Below are 20,989 nucleotides of genomic sequence, written 5' to 3' on the forward strand. Positions count from 1 at the left end.
GGAATTATTACCCCCAGAAAAGCAATCTGCGAATAGACTAACAACCGGGTTCCTACTTACTGCTAGGTAAACAGAGGCGTGTGGAGTAAGGAAACATGCCCAACGTTTCGGCCTGCCAGGAATCAAATCCAGGTCTGTCGCTTGCGAGATGAGTGCTTTAACCACTGAGTTACAGGAATCCACAACTAATTAATACAACTAATGCAAAGAAATCTAAGTGGCTTTGATAGGAAACTGAATGGGACTCGGGTGCATGTACGACTTAAGTAATTATATGATTTATAAAGATGCGATTTATGCCTCTTTCACTGTATTTAAATACAAGTCGCTGTTGTTGTGGTTGACGTCTGATACAGGAGGCCTGACCACTGCAGAGTCTGGAATAGAAAAAGCTTCTCCATAAACTAAATAAATGTCAACCCAGACCAATCCTTCCAGATACCCCGGATGGCATCAGCAGGGAAGAGAGCACAAGTTCAAGGCAGCAAAGGGCAATTTTCAGACTGACATCAGGAAGCATTTTTTTTACACCGAGAATAATTGAAACTGGGACAGATGCTACTGCAGCTCTCATTATAACGTGCCTCTTTCCTGCGTTTGTGTGGTTGTAATGCGGATGCAGAGTGGGTCACTTTCACTGCGTGAGGGTGGGGCAGATGTTGCCTCAGTTTATTAATAATAATAATACTTGCATTTGATATAGGGCCTTATCACGTTGTTGAGACGTCCTAAAGTGCTTCACAGAATATATTGTAAAGTGGATTGACTATGTATTTTGTGGGTAAAATGCGGCAGCCAATTGCACACAGCAGTATCCACAAAAGTCATGGAGTGAGTGACTAAATTATTATTTTTATTTATTTATTTTGTTGTTGTTGTTGAAGGGATTATTAACCCCGGAATGCGATCCCCAATTAACTAACAACCGGGTTCCTCCTTACTGCTAAGTAAACAGAGGAGTGTGGAGTAAAGAAACTTGCTTAAGGTTTCACCGCACCTGGGAATCGAACCTGGGTTCACTTGCTTGCAAGGCGAGCACATTAACCACAACGCTATGGCATAAGTGTCCCTTCCAAAGGATGGCACCTCCAACAATGCAGCAGGACAGATGAATTACACCCGAATGGTACTTAGAGTAACAAGAAGGAGATTTGTAAAGTGCCCACAGTCATTTTAGAGGAGCTAATGGCACCTATTTAAAGACTAGAGTGGGTCAAAAGGATTATCAAAGCGGATTATACTCACTGCTCGCTTTCTCCTCCGCCTTCGCAGCCAGGGAACATCTGCCAGGAAAGCCCATGAAGTGTTAGCCTTTCTCTGTTCATCTGAGAGAGAAGCTAAATGAGGAAGAGAGGGACCAAGAGAGAGAGGGGGAGAGAATGTGAAGGAGTGTCTGGTTTAGGTTACCACTTAATACTGAGATGATAACAAAACACACCAACTTTGGTTGAAAGAATTATCTGCCACTTTCTAACGTAATATTAAGTGTTATATGAAGCTCACGCGCTATGTGAGCCAAAAACCTCTTGTAAACAGTCAGTGCGGCAATCTGTGATTTCTTTGTGCCACTTCTGCCAGCGACCCCGAGAGGCAGCGTATTTACCAGAGTCGGGATGTTGTTCCATAGATCTGAGTCCAGGCATCCGGTGTAATATATGTGGCCTTGCAGAATCCCCCTAAGAAGTGGGAACAGAAATTTTTGCTTAGTAAATGTACTCATCAACAACCACATTCTTTTAGTGCCTTTTGCTTTGTCTTAATTGATTGGGAGTCTGAGCGGAGGGCAGTGGGGGGGAGATTCGGGGAGGAAAGGGTAAATGAGGAAGTGACCAAAACCAGTCACAAAAAAGGTAGGTCCTATAACGGCTTTAAAAGCGTTTACCTCAGGAGGTTGGGGAGAAATATCAGAATTGATTCGATATATTTACAAAGAAAACCAGGTATGACTTTACCCCCAAAGGCTGACGACCTTCATAACCCATTATCTAAATGAATAACCCTTTACATTTAGTATAGTCTGGGATGCGTAACGCCCTTCACAGGATATATTTTGTGGACGGGTGCGGCAGTCAATTTGCACATGGCAGTGTCCCACAAACAGCTGCAAAGTGAATGACCAATTGTTGTCCAGGACACTGGGATGAAACTGCCTTCTCTTTGAGTAGCGCTGTAGGATCTTTAACGTCCATCTGAACAGATAGACTGTTTAGTATCTCATCAAAAGGATGGCACCTCTGACTGTATAGCGCCCCCCCAGTTCTGCACTGGAATGCCAGTCTGGATTGTGTAAGTTCCAAGTCCCAACAATGGGGCTCGAACCTACAACGCTGGAATGCTAACTGATGAAGGCAGTTAGTAAACAGCAACCCCCAACTGGACAAGTGTAACATTTCCATTCATCAACATTCGTGCGGCCTCTCTGATGGAAGATGTCAATCGGTGTTGCGTTAGATGCAGTTTTTTACAACTGTAACCCTAACTTATTTCACATACACGTTACAACTGCTTAGATTTGGATTCGGCCCATGGCCCCAGTGGTGACAGGAAAACATACACTCCCCACCCATAGGATTCTGTCCCTTCATAAAGAAACCAAAATGTTTGGGGCTCACCTCAGTGTGTGTCTGTGACATGGGCTCAATGACGTACATGTAGTTGCCATCATCAAACATCCCACTAGAGAATGGATGGTTGTGGGAGAAAGGGGAGAGAGAGACAGGGAGATAGACAAATAGACAGATAGACAGACAGAGAGAAAAAGAGGGAGAGACCGCATTACAATCAACCAGCTTGGTCTTATCAGAGCCAAATGCAACCAATAACATGGTATAATGTAGAACTCTGCTGTCCTTGTCCCCCCCACACCAGGTTTTGCGAGCCTTTTATCCTTGTCCTCACTCGGCTGCACAGGCTCCGTTACCGCCAGCAAATTAGGTTCAAGATCCTCAATTTCACCTTCAAATTCCTCCATGACTTTGTCCCACTCTACCTCTGCGACCTCCTATAACCCTGCAGACCCAGCCACTCCCTTCACTCCATAGACACCATTGACACGGGAGCTTTCAGCCATTCTGTCCCCTCTCTCTGGATCTCCATCCCAGAGCCCCTCAGACTCACGCTCTCTCCACACACATTACCTCTTTGCCCACAGTTTTCCTTCCCCACCCTCTCCAGCTCCCATCCTCGCAGCTCAGGTACCCAGCCCGCTTTGAGACTTTCTCCCAGCATGAAGGGTGCTGCATAAATGTAAATTGTATTGTATTCTGGAAAAAGTTGAGAAAAAATGAGCCAAAGGCACCAAACCAATCTTTTGATTCCCATTCCTCTAAACCAGATCTCGACCCAGATCCAAACAATGAAAGAATAGGAAGACACAGAAATTTTCTACACAGAAGTGACCGTGACTTCTGTGCCAGAGCCACCTGTTTTTCTAAGTCATTCATCCTTTTTTTATTCATCCAATTTTCTTGCTCGCTCCTACGTGTCCTATTTAAGCAGATAACTTGCCGCATTAGAAGCTGTCCTTCAGTCCCTTCTTGTTTCTATATTCAATGGCTCAATCCATATAGAAAGAACATTTTCCCCTGTTAATGTCTTGAAGCTCTGCCCTAGTGATGACTGCCTGGAGGAGATGTCAGTGTGCAGCTGTGTCCCTTTCCAGCCTTTGTGACATCTGCGTTCTTTCGCGTCTCACAAAGACATTAACAAATCCTGTCTCCTCCGGCGTTATATCATTGCCGATCTTTTGGAAAAATGAGCTGGCAGTCTGCCCAGCCTACGTGAGCTGAGGCGAAAAGGAATGGGTGCCTGTGATACCCAGGCCCTTCATCTCCTCCCAGAGAGGCACCAGTCTCAGCCATTCCGGAGAGACGTGGGTTATTCCAGTCCAGTGAATGCTGGCCTCAGTGAAGCGGACGGTCCACATTAAAGCAGAGTCCATTGGATCCAGCAACCAGCAACTTCAGGGATGAGGAGAATACTGGAGAGGGCACAACTGTACAATTCAACTTGCCTTCCACCGCCTGCAGTGCTTGAAGCAAACAGTAGGTCTGTGAGTTCACCCAATTGTGGCAGAACACACCTGATCTCAATCTAGTCCTGATCTGAAAGTGTTGCCTCTAACTCATTGCCCTGCCTAGCCTCCCAACTGATTTCATTCCATAATCCAGCGTGAAACGCAATGTAAATAAACTGGTATTCCCAAAGAAAGGCCCTGCCCAGACTTACTGCAGCCCATCGCACGTAGACAAAGCCACTTTGGATTTGTTATTCCCCCGGATCTGCCCTTGATAATAGCAATGTTCTCCACCCTGCGGAAAAAGCAGAGGTCACGGCACAGATTAAATCTGGACCCTGGTTGGATTGTTGCTTCTTTGTGTTGGATTGCAGGAGTTTGGGATTGGTGATCGTATATCATTGCAATCCTGTCCTGGGTTTTATCGACTCACGCCTCAATTCTCAAACTGGAGTGGGGTATGAGGGGGTGGAGTAGGAGGGGGTGGAGTATGAGGGGGTTGGGAGTGGGGTATGAGGATGTATACTGAAAACAGGTGCTCTGAATTCCACCAAGCTACAGATTCTGGTGGTTCAGATTCCACTGCTGAGGGATGTGCGGTGACATTTACCCGTCCTGTTCTAATTGCTGGAATGCAATAAGAAAACCTTTAAGAAGAGAGAGAGAGGAAGAGAGAAAGAAAGAGAGAGGGGTAAAAAATAACCGCATTGGAAATGGGTCAAAAACTTGTTTATTGCGTTGCTCTTAGCTCGAACGGCAGAATAAACAAGTCAGCGCAATATCATCACCAACATCGCAAGTCTCACACATTGGGTCTAAAATAAGACAACTGCTGTGATAATCTGGAATTCTGATTTAAATTGGTAATAAATTGGCAGTGGAGCTGGGCGAGGATGGAGGTGATAGGTTCATGGTGCAGGAGAGGACATGAGCTGCAGAGTTCTGAATAATCCACAGCTTGAGGAGGAAAGAGTTGGGAAGGCTGACAAGCAGGAAGTTGGCATAATCAAGCCTGGTTGTAATGAATGTGTGGCTGAGGGTCTCGGCGGCCTGAGGGGAACGGCAGTGGTGTAGCTGGGCAATGTTGTGGGGATGGGGGAAGGCAGAACGGGTCATGGCACAGGTGTGGGGTTTGAAGGACAGTTGAGAGTCAAACAAGATCCCAGACTGGAAGCAGAGAGGAGGCCAGACCAGGAACAGAGAAGTGTATTTTTAAAAAAATATATCACACGCTTAAATGCTTCAGTTAAAACCATTCCCCGCTGCCCACGTCACCCAACTGAAATGTCCCAGTGCCACTGAGAGACACTGTCAAGCATTAGGCACCGTTGAGCTGCCAGCTGTCACTGGATATGGATGAGCAGGTCACTCCTGCAGCGTAAAAGTGCTCAGTTTGTAAAATACAAAGAAAATTCTGCCAACCCTATGTAAAATCAGAAGGCTGCACTGGCGAGATCCAGGACACTGAATGTCACACAATACGTTCCAATTCGCACTGAATCGGCGCCTTTCAAGTCGGGAGGACGACTGAAGGTGTTTGACACTCCTGGCTGGACACCCGAGCTGTGGACGGGAGCCGAATGGAACGGGGAAGGGAAAGACTAAGTGAGGGCGCGGTCAAAGACCCGCGTTACCCACCGTGTTTAAACAATTAACTCCCTGACCGCAGAGGGAAGACGGTGTTTCCGAGTTCTCTGATAAAACTTGCACTGTTCCACACGCTGCCTGCCTTCAGAGAGCATTCGCCTACAATGCTTTGAAGCCGCAGGGTGCAAATCTTACAAGACAATTTTGCAACACACACCAAGATATTTGAAAACGAGTAACTACAGGGGTATGGGGAAAGGTTATGGAAATGGGACTGAAATGACTAAAAGCACGCACAGACACCCTGGGCCGAATGGCTTTCTTCTGTGCTGCAAATTTGTATGGTGCTACGAGGTGCTTATTTATGCAGAGGGTATTTATCGTGTGATTTGGGCAATGTTTCTGGCTTACTTTGCATTTAAATGAGGGGAAAAAATAGAGGGGAGGCATCCATACAGTTATCTGTGCTGAGAGCAGCATTTCCATCTCCCTCCCTCCCTCCCTCCCTCCCCACTCCACAGACCCACAGGGCTCACTCAGCTGCAGAGACACATCGATCGCATCTCAATGCCTGGCTCCCTCATACTACTCTGCCACATCTGTTCTGGGAAACAAACAAGAGGCAATGATGCTTCAGTTGTACAGAGCCTTGGTCTGACCCCACCTGGAGCACTGTGTTCAATTTTGAGCACCTCACCTCAGGAAAGATATATATTTGTCCTGGAGGGGGCACAGCGCTGATTCTTCAGAATGATATCAGGGCTTAAAGGCTTAAATTATGAGGACAGTTTGCATAAACTTGTTCTCTATTCCTTTGAATTTAGACGGTTGAGGTGTATCTGATTGAGGTGTTTAAAATGATAAAGGGATTTGATAGGATCGATACAGAGAAACTATTTCCTCTGGTAGGGGAATCTAGATCAAGGGTGTATAATCTTAAAATGAGAGCTAGCCCATTTAGGAGTGAAATTAGGAGGCATTCTTCACACAAAGGGCAGTGGAAATCTGGAACTCTCTCGCCCAAAAGACTGTGGATGCTGGATCTGTCAAAATATTCAAGCTTGAGGTCGATAGGTTTTTGATAAGTAAGGGTATCAAGGGATATGGAGCAAAGATGGGTAAATGGAGTCGAAGTACAGATCAGCCATGATCTAAAAGAATGGCGGAACAGGCTCGATGGGCTGAATGGCCTACTCCTGATCCTATGCTCAGAAATCACAGGAGTCGGACAGTCTCAGCCTGTGAGATCTAAAATTCAAATGTGTGCAGAACTGGGTAAAATTCTTCAATTCAGTTGTAATTTGTGAGCCTTATTTTTAAACAATCGTTGAAAAGATACTGGATTCCAAAACTAAGGTATTTCATGCACCATCTCACCCAGAGTGCCTGCTTTTCTGCCCCCCAACACCCACCCCCGAATTGCTCACCAAAATAGAAACCATTAAAGAATGGTGCTTACTACAACAACAACAACATGTTGCTTTTATATCGTGCCCTTCACGCTGGGTAGCGTCTTGGGAGAAATTAACAATGGTGGAGCTTGACGCTGAGCCAAGGAGAATGGTGGTGACCATAGGCCGGATCGAGGAGGAAGATCTTTGAATGAAGACAGGCGAAGATGGAGAGACTGAGCCAGTGTTCCAAAGTTTGGGGCATAGTGACTGAAAGCACAGCCGCCTATTGTGGAGCGGTTTGGGGGTAGGGAACACTCAGAAGACTCGAGCCTGCTGAGCAGAGGGGTTGGGTAGAAGAGTGAAGGGTGAGCAGGTTGAAGAGGTAGGGAAGTGGCAGGGCATGAAGTGATTTGTAAGTGAATATGAGAATCTTGAAGTCAAAGCTTACCTTTGATAAGAAGGTCTTTTGTTTCTCATAATGGATCTCTGTGTACTTGGAGGACAGCAGGTTACTGTGGGAAGAAGGAACCCATTAGTTGAAATATCCAAAACTTTACCTTCCAGATGCACCACTGGAGTGAAACACCTGCAATTGTGACCCTTGCAGTAACAGGACTCCAGCAACAGCAACAATAACAACAACTTGCATTTATATAGTGCCCTTCATGCCGGACAACGTCCAAGTCGCAGAGAGGGAATCCTCGATGTGACCAGAAGTCCGTCAGGCCAACACACGGGAATGCTGCTCAGACACAATCTATACGTCATCAGCTTGGCTCATTGGTAGCACTCTCACCTCTGAGTCAGAAGGTTGTGGGTTCACACAGACCTGAACTCACAGAGTCTCGGATGGCACTCCAGTGCTGTGCTCGGTGAGTGTTGCAATGTCAGAGGTAGCGTCCTTTGGATTAGACATTAAACCAGTGTTCCATCTGTATGTGTTCAGGCAAACGTTAAAGATCCCATAGCGCTATTCGAAAAGAGAAGGGAGTTTCTCCCAGTGTTCCAACCAAGAAGCTCCCAAATAAAATTAATCACTCAATCCATGGCTGCTTTGGGACATTGCTGTTTGCAATTGAGCTGCTGCATTCGCCTACAATATACACAGTCAATCCACTTCACAATAAATCCTCTGAAGCCCCTTGAAAAGTCCTCTCGACGTGAAAGGCACTATGCCAAATACAAGGATTATTATTATAATTATTTCCGACAGGAGCTGTTATTTGCCACATGGAGTCACTGTTAACAACTGTTACCGCAGTAGATTTCACGAATGATTTCATGCAACTGGCTGGACAGTTTATAAACCTGGAAGGGATATTGCGCCCAGGACAAAAGTTTGTGTCCCCATCTCAGTGGCTGGGAGGCTGAGGAGAGTTCTGACCATCAGCAATTAAGCTTGTGCACAGATATTTGATCTGTTATTCAATCCACGATTGTTTGTGGGACATTACTGTGTACAATTGGCTGCTGAGTTTCTCCCACAAAATAGACATTTTACAGTATAATCTGTGAAGCGCTTTGAGATGTCTTAACAATATAAGGCGCTATATCAAATGCAAGGATTATTATTATCTCGAACAATGGGTGCAATGTTGTGCAAAGATGGCTCCTCGGATGTTCGTGAGGGTCTCATTTTCCAAATGCTGCCAAGATTGATTTGCACCAGTCACATGCAAACCACAACAGTGTGCCTGGCCGTTCAGTGAAGAATCACCATTGACTAGCCTGCAGCAGAGATCACTTCCCCATTGTGTTGCTCAACCTTCGAAAGCGTTGTCTAGATAAGGCTCCAGGAAAGATCAGGCTAGGTCGTTTCTCCCACTGCTGGAATAACACCCCCTGCACTTAACACTTACAACACATGTGGAGTCCTGTACAGTAGCGGTTAGTATACTCAACAACAACAACTTGCTTTTTAAAATCTGCACCAACACCAAATTTCTGTGCACGAGCTTAATTGCTGATGGTTAGAACTCTCCTCAGCTTCCCAGGTAACTCTTGTTTGCTTGATTCCCGGGCAGGGCAAAAGTTTAGACAAATTTCCTCGCTCCATATGCCTTTGTTTACCTTGCAGTAAGTAGGAACCTGGTTGTTAGTTGATTGACGGATCACTTTCCAGGGATAATAATCCCTCAAAAAAAACATGTTCACTCAATCCAGAACTATTTGTGGGACACAGCTGTGCGCCATTGGCTGCCGTGTTTATTCTGCGAAGCGCTTTAAGATGTCTCAACAAGGCGCTATATCAAATGCAAGGATTATTATTATAACCTTCAGTCCAATTCCAAACCAGATTTTAATCCAGATCTTGTTTTTCTCTCTTTTGAATGAGCCACTTCACACATAGCTGTTGCTTTCTCGTGGAGTCTATTCCACAACCCTGTGACTTGGCGGGAAGGGTTAAAACGATTGGGTTTAATATGAGCCTGAGTGTGTTCTGGAGCGGTTGGTATATGTGTACTTGGTTGTCCTTGGTCCAGCTTGGTACGTGATGTATGATAATAGTGCACGTGAAGCAAGCAATAGTAGGAGAATGTCTCCCTGCTGACCACTCTACTCAATACACAACCTCATCAGTTAATTGCCCAACAAAGTGCAATGCCTCACAACTCAGCATAGCTGCTGCCTCCAATAATTCTCGCAGCCTCACTAGACACGGCAGCATCTCCCTGTGAAGCACTCAGAGCTGTTTCCATAGTGCATCAAAATGCTAGCATTATATCTGTTCTTAAAAAAAAGGTGAAGCAAATAAACCCTTGTCAACCTTTTATCGAGTCTCCTAACGTAGTCATTAGAGAACTTGCCTCGCAAGCGCCTGGGACGCTGCCCGGTTTGAAGATATATATATAAATGCAAGCTGTTGTTGTTAAGAGAACCCGGGTTCGAATCCCCGACGGGGTGAAAAGTTAGGCAAGTTTCCTTACTCCACACGTCTCTGTTTACCTAGCAGTAAGTAGTTGTATTGTTGTTAGTCGATTGGCGAAATGCTTTCTGGGGGTAATAATCCCTCAAAAAAAAACCTGGTCACTCAATCCATGACTGTTTGTGGGACACTGCTGTGCACGATTGGCAGCTGCATTTCATCCACAAAATATACTGTCAATTCACTTTACAGTATAATCTGTGATCCGCTTTGAGACGTCTCAACGACATGTTAAGGCGCTGTATCAAATGTAAGGATTATTATTATTGTAAAGGAATTGTAAATGGAGGAAGCAGTTGAGTAAAACACAGCAGGAGATGGAGCTATCTCCGTTATCCTGAGGGGCAACAAGCTTGGCACTCGTGAGCCTTTATTGGGTGGTGAGGATATGTGTGCTGGCTGTCACATGTGAAGGGAACCAAGTGACACTGACACTGTGTGACAGAGATCTGCATGCCGGGAGTGTCTGCCTCTTCAAGCACCAATGGTTCCTCAGCACCATCTCTACTTAGCATTCAAGTAACATTGGCAAGCTAAAAATAGCCAAGCTTAGCAGCAAATGGTGTTCCTTCAGGGTCAGTGAGTCAGTTCCGAGACTGTTTTTTCTCCCCCACAACCCCCCCACACCCACCCTCCCCACCCTCCCCAATCCCCTCAAGAAAAACTACAATAGAGTGTCACAAAAATCTGAATCCTTCAGACAGGCGAGACTTAACTGACAAGGGTCTGTTCTGTCCCCAAGCGGGTCACAGCTGATCTGTAGCAAAAAAAGGATAACAGAAAAATAGGGAAAACCTCAAGTTGTAACTAGCTGTAGTTCTGAGAGGTAAAAAATAATGTGATATAACCGTACGTGAGCAGAAGAGGCTCCCACTTAATGTCTCATCTGAAAGAATGCACCTCCAATAATGCAGCACTGTCTTGGAGTAACTATATGTTCAAGTCCTGACCCGTCTCAAGACTTTCCTCTTTGAGCGAGCCTTCTGCCACACTCCTCAGTCCTCCTACCTTCCAACTCTCTTAATTCTATGACACCCAACTATACCTCTCTGCCTCCACCCTTGACTCCAAGATCAGAATGTCTGTCGGACATCAAGTCTTGGATGAGAGATAATTTTCTTCAGTTGAACGTCAACAAGACTGAGGTTCTCTTGATTAGTTCCCGTCAATGCCTCCTCACCTCAGGGGCTGACGGCATCACCATCCATGGTTGCACACCCTACTTTGCTTAGCCAGTCCGGAACCTTGACCCTCAACTATCCTTTCTACCCCACATCTGCGCTATGACCCACTCCGCCTTCCCCACCTCAGCAACTTCGCCCAGCTCCATTACTGTCTCACACCACAGGCTGCCAAAACCCTCATACAATCTTTCATTACATCGAAGCTTGACTCTGCAAACTCATTGCTTGTCAGCCTCCCAACTCCTCTCTCCATAGGCTGCAGATCATCCAGAATTCTGCAGCCCGTGTCCTCTCCCGCATTAGGCTCCATGACCCTATCACCCCCATCCTCGCCCGACATCACTGGCTTCCCATCACACAGAGGATACAGTTCAAGATCCTGGTCCTCACCTTCAAAGCCCTCCATGGTCTTGCTCCCCGCTGCCTCTGCGATCTCCTAACCCTCTACCATCCTGCCCGCTCCCTCCTCCTCTCAGCGGGCTCCGGCCTGCTTCATGTCCCCCGCCTCGCTCGCTCCACTATTGGCGGGCTACTCTGCCCCCACCCTCTGGAAGTCCATCCCGCAGTCCCTCTGCCTCGCCCCCTCCCTTGCCCCCTTCAAAGACCCATCTCAAGACCCTCCTCTTTGACCATGCTTTCGATCTTCCTGCTTCCGCCCCCTGCCCTCCACCCTCCCCGACCCCGACCCCCAGCTCAGGCCCCAAACTCTATCTATCCAGCACCTTGGGACATTCTCCCCACGTGAAAGGTGTTATACAAATGTAATTTTGTGGTGGTTGTTGTCTAGAAGACGTGAAAAAGTGCTATATCAAATGAAAGGATTATTATTATTATCAATCATTTGAGAGCCTCTCTTCAATTTCTCCTCTTTTCCTCTACAGCAGCTGGTCTAAGCTCAGGGTCCCTGGTGTATGGAGGGAGGCAGGAAGTTAGCGACTCATTGTCTTGTATGGAGGTATTTAGGATTCGTTCTTCTTTGTGTATTTCCCTTTCTCTAGCCGCCTGGTGTGATGTCCACAAAGAGGAGAATGAAGGGGGAAGCTTGTTCTCGAGCTGTTACAATGCTTCCTGGAATCAGCTGTGTGTCTAATCGGGTCTCTTTCACTCCCCTCTACTCTCTACCCCTTGACTTTTCACTTTCTTTACTAAATACCATAAAGAATTTTCCTCCATCCCCACAGCTGCCACCATCCCATTGGTGAGTTCCTGTTCTCGGTCACAACATCCAAATGCTCCCCATTCTCTCAGCAGAGGTTCGCACAGAGACACACTGACTGTGAACACACACTCTCTGGTGTATCAGGTGAAAAAAACAATTGGCTTGTTTTCGTCTTGCGCAGAAACCTGGGAGCCCGATGGGAATCAAACCTTTAATGGTCTCGGTTACTTAGATCAAATTAAATTGATGTAGTAACTTCCAAAGGATAGTGCATCTCTAGATCTGAAAGCGAGGAAGATATAGATACAATGAAGCCTGTCATATACAGGAGCTCTCATGGGGTAAAGAAAGTCAAATACACTTCATGATATTTTGATTCAAGACCCACGTAGGGACTCAGTGCGCATTGCATTGTCTAGCTGACACCCCAATACAGTGCCAGAGGTGCCATCCTTTGGGTGAGATAATAAAAACAAAGTCCCGTCTGCTTGTTCAGGTGGACGTTTAAACAATCTACGGCAGTATTCAAAAACAGAATTGTTGGAGATGCTATCCTTCAGATGAGACGTTAAAACGAGGCCCCAGCTGCCTATTCAAGGGGACGTTAAAGACCCCGTTGCACTATTCGAAAAGAAAGGGAGTTGTTCTGGCCAACAATCCCCCAAGTAAAATTGTTCATTCACTTCACGGCTAGTTGTAGGATGTTGCTGTGTGAAACTTGACTGCCGCGATTGCCTACATAATGCAGTCACTGCACTTTGTAGAATCTTTGTGAAGCGATTTGAAGCATTGTATGTTACAGGGGTTGTATCAAACATTATTATTTATAACCCACACTAGTAGCAGCAATGAGTCTGCCCTGGAATCATTGCTCTGCGATGAGTTGGCTTTGTTGTCAGTAAAGCGTCTCACTAATGTGTTCCATATCTCTTCATTATTAATAACTGAGGCAACCGATTTATTGTAAACTTTAGCACTCTTCAATATGAGGCTCGGAAACTCGGACACTCCGAGGTCACATATATAATAATAGTAATAATAATCCTTGGATTCGATACAATGCCTTATCACGTTGTTAAGAGGTCTCAATGCACTTCACAGGATATACTGTAAAATGATTTGACTGGGTATTTTGTGGGCGAAACGCGGCAGCCAGTTTGCACACAGCAATGTCCCACAAACAGTGAGTGAGTGACTAATTTTTATTTGGGGGGATTGTTGGCCAGAACACCGGAAGAAACTATTTTCTCTTTTCGAATAGTGCCATGGGATCTTTAACAGGCAGATGGGGGTTCGGTTTAATATCTCATCCTAACAACGGCACCTCCGACAATGCAACACACCCGTAGCCCTGCATTGGAGTGTCAGTTTAGGCTATGTGATTCCAAGTCCCGGCATGGGACTTGTACCCACAACTTTCTTACTCAGAGGTGAGAGTGCTACCACTGAGCCAGGCTGACTCACGTACTTGTTAGAAGCAGATCTCAGAAGCTGGACATCTGCTTCTTTGGTTGGGAAACGATTCTGTACATTCACTAACAATAAATAACAATTATCCTTACACTTGATACAGTGCTTTCTCAAGTCGACGAAACACCTAAAACCACTTCACAGGATTCACTGTAAAGTGTAGTGACTGTGTCTGTAGGCGAACACGCAGCCCACACGCACACAGTATTGTGTATGTACTGGCGGGTGTGCGGGAGATACTAGAGGGGCAACTAACGGCTGTGAAACTGCACCCAGCAAGAGGAAGCCGGGGACCAGGAGAAGAGAAGCAAATGGAAGTGACGAGAAAATCAGAAAAACAATTGGAAACACTAGATTAAAAAAAAGCGATAATTGCGACGTAACGTGCGATGTTCTCAAATGAGTTAAATTGCGGTTTCCAAGATAAACGCCAAAGGAGCTGGAACATAAATTGGTGGCTCCACACATCCACCTGTCCCTCTCAGCAGCATTTCCCCCACACAGCTCCCCCCCCCCCACCCCCTCCGACACCAGCATTTCCTAACTTGCTGCTACCATTTCCTAATAATGAGTCAGGTCTCTGGTGACAAGAGCTGAATGCGTGCAAGGCTTCAAATAACAGCTCCCATCAATCTCCACGCTGCAGGCTCTGTAACGTTTAACAATGGAGCCGCGCTGTTTCAGCAGCAAACGCTGCCTTCTAAAAATAGCCGACTTGGCAAAAAGTTATTATCGATTTTCTCCAGCCGAGAAATCACTATCTGGGACGTGCTGTGGCACAGTAAGCACTGTAAGTAGTGGTGAGGCTCCAGCTTTAAACCCAGTTAAAACAACAGCTTGCATTTCTATAAGCATCCGTCACATACGATAACGTCTCACAGCGCTTTTACAAAGATGGGGAGGGAGCAGATGCGGACGCAGAGCCAAGAAGAGGGGGAGGTAGGGACTTAAAGACTGATAGAAAGAGTCAGAGCAATAGAGGGAGGGAGTTCCAGAGGTTAGTGGCCAAGCAGCTACAAAATGGAAAAAATGACAATCACATAAACAACACAGTAACGTCAACACAGGGGGCACTAAAGCTGGGCACAATGAAGCCCAAGGCATGGGTTGACCATGGTAATCTTACCCCTTGTTGTTGTCGATTGTGTGCGGTGTTCCACGTTTAACTGGATTTCCCATTTCAGCTGCGCAATTGGCTTGGGGGATGCACAACCGGACTTGGGGAACAATAATAATAATTCTTGCATTTGATACAACATCTTATCCTGTCGTCGAGACGTGTCAAAGCGCTTCACAGAGTATACTGTAAAGTGCAGTGACTGCAAATTTGTGGGCGAAATGCGGCAGCCAATTGTCAAATAAAGGGGCAAGACCGCCCATGATCAAGTGAGCAAAGCTGAACGGAATTTTTACCTCAATGTGGGCAAGCAGCGGTCGGGACAGAAGGGGAAACCTTTAGGCTAAAATCCTAAATTCTGATTTTTTTTAAGAAAGGAATTCCCAGGATAAATCTGGTGAAATTGAACAACATATTCTTCACCCTTGTTCTCACAGTGCCCGGGGCAGTGCACCGTGCACCACGCAACTCGATTACAAGAGTCTCTCTAAACATCAAAGCACCAATTATGAGTAATGTGCTATGCAAAGCTGTCAGTATGTTTGGCTACTTTAGTGTGTAACTGGCTGGCATCTCGCAAGCTCAGGACTTGAACGAGCGGAAGGAAGTCTGCCTTCATCTGGAGACAAATGGAGATGACCAAAGTGTGGCGCCGATTTTGCCAGGCACCGACTTTTTCACAGGTTTATTGGTAACTTACCAGAATGATGGTTTGGAGTGAGGGGAGGAGGATATCAAGTACTAGGTGCTGTCTGGAGCTACATTTTCATTCCGTTCTTATAAATGAGATTTTGCATGACAGTCATGCAATGAAAATACCCAACAGTGATGTGTATATCACCTATTTTCTTTGCACTTGATATTGTGCCTTATCACATCATCAAGGAGCTTCACAGAACATATTGTAAAATGGATTAACTGTGTATTTTATGTATTTTATATATATTTATATATGTATAAAACAACAATTTGCATTTATATAGCGCCCTTCACATCTCAGAGCGCTTATATAATATTTCAATATATATTTACAGTATATCCAGTGAAGCACTTTAGGACGTCCTCCTGACCAGAATGGCACTATACTAAATGCAAGGATTATTGTAAATCAATAATAATAATCTTTGCATTTGATATAGCAGTGTTATATCACATTCATTGAGCGTAAAGTGAATTGACTGTATAGTTTGTGGGCAAAACATAGCAGCCAATTGTACACAGCAGTGCCCCACAAACAGTCATGGATTGAGTGACCAAAATTATTTTACTTTTTTTTGAAGGGATTATTACCACCGGAAAAGCGATCCGTTAATCGACTAACAATCAGGTTCCTACTTACTGTTCGGTAAACAGAGGCATGTGGGGTAAGGAAACTTGCCTAAGGTTTCGCCCTGCCCAGGAAACGAACCCGGATCCTCTCGCTTGTGAGGTGAGTGCTCTAACCAATATGCTACGAGATTCCACTAATCCTCTATACTAATAAAACAACAATGTTTGTTTGTGTTTGAAGAAGGATCTCAATAACCGATTGGCGCAGAGACATGATTTATAACTCATCGGAAAGGTCTTGCGGCTGGGAATGACATGGGCATATTTGTTTCCAGGTATCCCCTATTGTTCATGAGTTATGACTTAAAATGTATTTCAGTTTTGCGTTTTCACTGCAGTTACACCTGGTGGCTGGTGAGTAAAAATGGTGCTGTGGCATCCTGCATCACAGAGCACGCACATAGCCAAGCGGCGGCGGGAAAAAAATAAAGAACACTGACAAGCTAAGCCGCGGCAACAACAACAAAATGACATTTTTAAAGCGCCTTTCACATTGGGAGGATGATCCATTGATTATAAATTATACATTTACATTTATCATTATAAAGATGCCTAAGCAAAAATCAAACCTTTCAAGGATAAATAAAAATGCTAGTAAATGTGACCGAAGGCCCATTAAATGAAACTGAAGAACAAAGAACAGTCCGGCTGCACTCCAACGCTGAAAGGCCTGCAAGAGCACGGCAAAATGAGTTGCCCACTCAAAGAACCACATGGCTGGACTTAGATGCCCAGCAGCAAAGGTCATTCCATTTACCTGCGCTCAACTATGATCCAGGCAGAGACTATGAATCAGATGGCACCCATCATATTGGGAAAATATCAAACCCATGTGCCCACTGTTGACCCATGAAATGGGAAAAATAAGTTCCTTCCATGTGTTGCTCCCTTGGAACGGTGAAACCAGAGCGACTCACAGAGTCACCGGAATTCCTGAAAAGTCTGCTGGATGGCATATCAAATGATTCTGAGCATTTTCTAGCAAACGTTAGGAAATACAATTCATGCTTCCAGATGACCTCTTTTGGCGCAACAAGAGATATTAAAGAGCCACGCTATACGCCAACATTTAAAGTGCAAGGCCAAGTGTATCAATTATTAGGATCGCTAAACGCTTTGCCTAATGAGTCACTAAAATTCTTACATATCTAGTTCATAATGAATCGAGAAGAACAAGCCATGCAGCGTGGAAGTAACGTTCTGCTGTTGAACAAAGTCCTCCTACTAGATCTGCAAGACATGCTTCACAACAGTAACACACACGTCAGGAGCTTCAAGTCCACAATGGAAACAATGACTGCAGAAGAATATAGAATAATCATCCATGCAGACAAGACACCTGCTGGCCAGCATGAGCAACGGTACAATGCGCCAACTTCTGATGAAGTAGCCATCCTGATTGCGGGTGAAGAACATGGTAAGCAGGACGTTGTGTAGCAGCATCGTGACAACAAACTAAAACGAGTGTGTGAGATTAACAGGGCATACAATGCCCCCCAGTACCCAATCCTATTCCCACGTAGTGAAGGTGGTTATCATTTCCAGTCATGGCAAACAAATCCCATCACTGGACAGTCAAGGCCTGACAAAAAGGTGTCTGCTGTGGCTCTTTATGCACACAGGTTGATACAACGTGAAGGCGATTACCACATACTTATGCATACAAAAGACCTCTGCCATCAGTTCATCGTAGACAATGTATGCCAAGATCAAAGCAGAGAGACTCCCTTTTTTCGGCTTGAACCAGAAGAAACTCAGGGCTGCGGGACACAGTTATAAATGATGGTGATGCCAGCAACATAGGTCAACTGGTCATCTTGCCATCCAGTTTCACTGGGAGACCACGGTTTATGCACAAACGAACACAGGATACATTGCGCTATGTGTGAGCATATGATTGACCTGACCTGTTCATCACATTCACCCACAACTGTAATTGGGAGGAGATCCAGCAGGAACTGTTGCCTGGACAGAAGCCACATGACTCCATGATCTCATAGCCAGGGTTTACCACATCAAAGTTCTTAAACTGATGGAGCCAAAAATCATGTCTTTGGCAAAGTCCGTTGCTACCACTACAGCATTGAGTGGTAAAAGCGTGATCTTCCACATTCAGACATTCTTCTGTAGCTCATCAAAAAAATACATCCTAACTAAATGTCATATGTGCAGAACTGCCAAACCTGGACCGAGACCCTGTGCTCTTTCAAATCATAAAGAAACACATGATTCATGGGCCATGTGGACAATTCAACAGACAATCTCCCTGCATGAAAGATGGGTCCTGCTCAAAGCAATATCCGAGGAGCTTTATACAGGAGTCCCAAACAGGTCATGATGGGTATCCTTTGTACAGGCGGAGGTCAACTGGAGGTGGTGGATTCCACGCAGTACTGACAAACAACAAACAGCAGGTGGAAGTGGACAACCATTGGGTTGTTCCATACAATCCCTATCTCTCTCAGTTCTTCAACGCTCATATCTATGTTGAGTTTTGGAACTCTATTAAGAGCATTAAATATGTGTGCAAATATGTGAATAAGAGATGCAACATGGCTGTGTTTGGACTTGAGAAGGAGGAAGCCTGAAGAGAAGAGGTAACATACTACCAGATGGGCCGATATGCGAGCACCAACGAAGCAATCTGGAGAACTATGGGCTTCTACATACATGATCAATATCCAGTGGTACAAAACCTTCAGGTTCACCTTGAAAACGGCCAAAGAGTGTTTTTTACAGAAATAAATGTTTAGGAACTTTCACTTGAACCTCCCAAAACCACTCTACCTGCATTTTTCCAACTATGCCAACAGGACAAATTTGCAAGAATTCTTCTCTACTGTGAGGGCCCAAAGTATTCTAATCCTCTGACATCCTGTTCGCTCCCTCTGCTCAGCGGGCTCCAGCCTGCTTTACGACTCCCGCCTTGCTCACCCCACTAGTGGCGGGCCGGCCTTCTGTCACTCTGCCCCCACCCTCTGGAACTCCATTCCGCAGTCCCTCCATCTTGCCCCCTCCCTTACCATCTGCAAGACTCATCTCAAGACCCTCCTCTTCGACCATGCTTTCAATCTCCCTGCTTCCCCCCCTGCCCTCCGCCCTCCCCCACCCCCAGCTCGGATCCGAAACTCTGTCTGTCCAGCGCCTTGGGACGTCCTCCCAACCTGAAAGGTGCTATACAAAAATAATTTTGTTGTTGTATTTCAATGGAACTCCCAGACCAAGAAGTGGAAGCAAAGAGTTCAAGATACTCCTGTTGAAGGCTATCCCGGTATCAAGTCCAGTAACGTGTTTAGCAGAGTCTACACAGTGTATCCAAACAACTTTGAATGATACTTCTTAAGGTTTTTGTTGCATACTGTGAGTCACCCAACAAGCTATAAGGATCTTACAACCGTTGACGGCGAAGTCTGCGATACATTCCGAGAAGCATGCAACCGCAGGAGTCTCCTCGAAGATGATGGCTGCTGGAACCAGACATTAGAAGAAGCAGCCGTGGCAGGTCTACTGTCAGACTGAGGGATTTGTTTGCACACCTGTGGTCTGCCTTCAAACTGTCACTGAATCTTTCTCACAAAGAGCATCCAGTGTGCAATATCAAGAAGGGTACAGCTGCTGTCACATTGATCAAGGACTGAAAACCATTGTGTGGGATGAATGCACCATGTCGCACAAGCACGTCTTGGAGGCTCTGGACAGGACACTTCAGGACATCAGGGAAAACACCCAGATGATGGGAGGAATGCCACTTATTTTGTCAGGAGACTTCCGCCAGACACTACCTGTCATACAACGTGGTACCCATGCTGATGAACTGAATGCCAGTCTTAAGACTTCCGGGCTGTGGGCTCATGTGGAGAAGATGAGCCTCAGGACAAACATGTGAGTCCATCTTCATGGCAGCTTTGCAGCTGGGGCATATGCCGACCTCTTTCTGGAAATTGGGGATGGCAAAATTCCAGTGGATCCAACAGACGGCCAAATTCAGATTCCCCCAAGGTTGTGGGATCATTGCACAAGATATAGCAGAGCTCAAAACAAAAGTTTTCCCGAATCTCAGCCATAACTATGCAAATCATAAGTGGATGCATGAGCGAGCTATCCTTTCTCCAAAAAATGAGTCTGCCAAGAAAATCAATTCCCAGTGACTCAATGACATCCCTGGCCAAGAAACTGTGTACAAGTGCATAGGTACTGTTCCTGATATCGAAAATGCTGTCAACTACTCAACTGAGTTTTTAAACACTTTGGAAGCCTCCAGTATGCCTCCACACAAACTAATACTAAAGGTTGGATGCATAATCATGCTGCTGAGGAATCTAGATGCATCAAAGCTATGCAATGGCACAAAATTGGTGGTAAAGCAGTTGATGCCACGTTATAGAAGCAATTATTCTGACTGGTCAGTTCGAAGGGGAAGATGTATTCATTCCTCGCATCCCACTGCTCCCAAGTGACTGCCCGTTTGAGTTTGAAAGGCTCCAATTCCGAGTTTGGATGTGTTTTGCCATGTCAATTAACAAGGCACAGGGGCAGAGCTTAAAGGTTGCTGGCCTTTTCTTGAATACTTTTTTGAATACTTCTTCCATGGACAATTCTATGTTGGAGGCTCATGTGCGGGTTCATCTTAAAACTTGTACATCAGGGCCAAAGGAGGAAAAACTGCAAATGTCATCTACACAGAAGCATTGCAATAACTCGATCACACAATATGCTGGATCACACAGTAAACCCCTCTAGTTAGCGTAGCTTTGATAGGAGTCCTCCCACAGGAGTCCTCCCAAAAAGAGTCCTCCCACAGGAGTCCT

At 45.5% G+C, this 20,989-nt stretch overlaps 1 protein-coding gene across 1 annotated transcript in view; it reads right to left on the reverse strand.

Annotated features, from left to right (window-relative positions):
- The window catches only part of adam23a (ADAM metallopeptidase domain 23a), a 67,905-nt gene that overhangs the window by 28,155 nt on the left and 18,761 nt on the right, over positions 1 to 20,989 (reverse strand). The window contains exons 4-8 of the mRNA XM_007890598.2: positions 7,445 to 7,508; positions 4,228 to 4,310; positions 2,613 to 2,676; positions 1,604 to 1,676; positions 1,246 to 1,337 (exon numbers count right to left, since the gene is read on the reverse strand). Of these exons, the coding sequence (XP_007888789.1) occupies positions 1,246 to 1,337; positions 1,604 to 1,676; positions 2,613 to 2,676; positions 4,228 to 4,310; positions 7,445 to 7,508 (376 nt within the window). The remainder of the gene's footprint in view (positions 1 to 1,245; positions 1,338 to 1,603; positions 1,677 to 2,612; positions 2,677 to 4,227; positions 4,311 to 7,444; positions 7,509 to 20,989) is intronic.

The sequence above is a fragment of the Callorhinchus milii genome, unplaced genomic scaffold (assembly GCF_018977255.1).
Source record: "Callorhinchus milii isolate IMCB2004 unplaced genomic scaffold, IMCB_Cmil_1.0 Scaffold6, whole genome shotgun sequence".
Classification (NCBI taxonomy): domain Eukaryota; kingdom Metazoa; phylum Chordata; class Chondrichthyes; order Chimaeriformes; family Callorhinchidae; genus Callorhinchus; species Callorhinchus milii.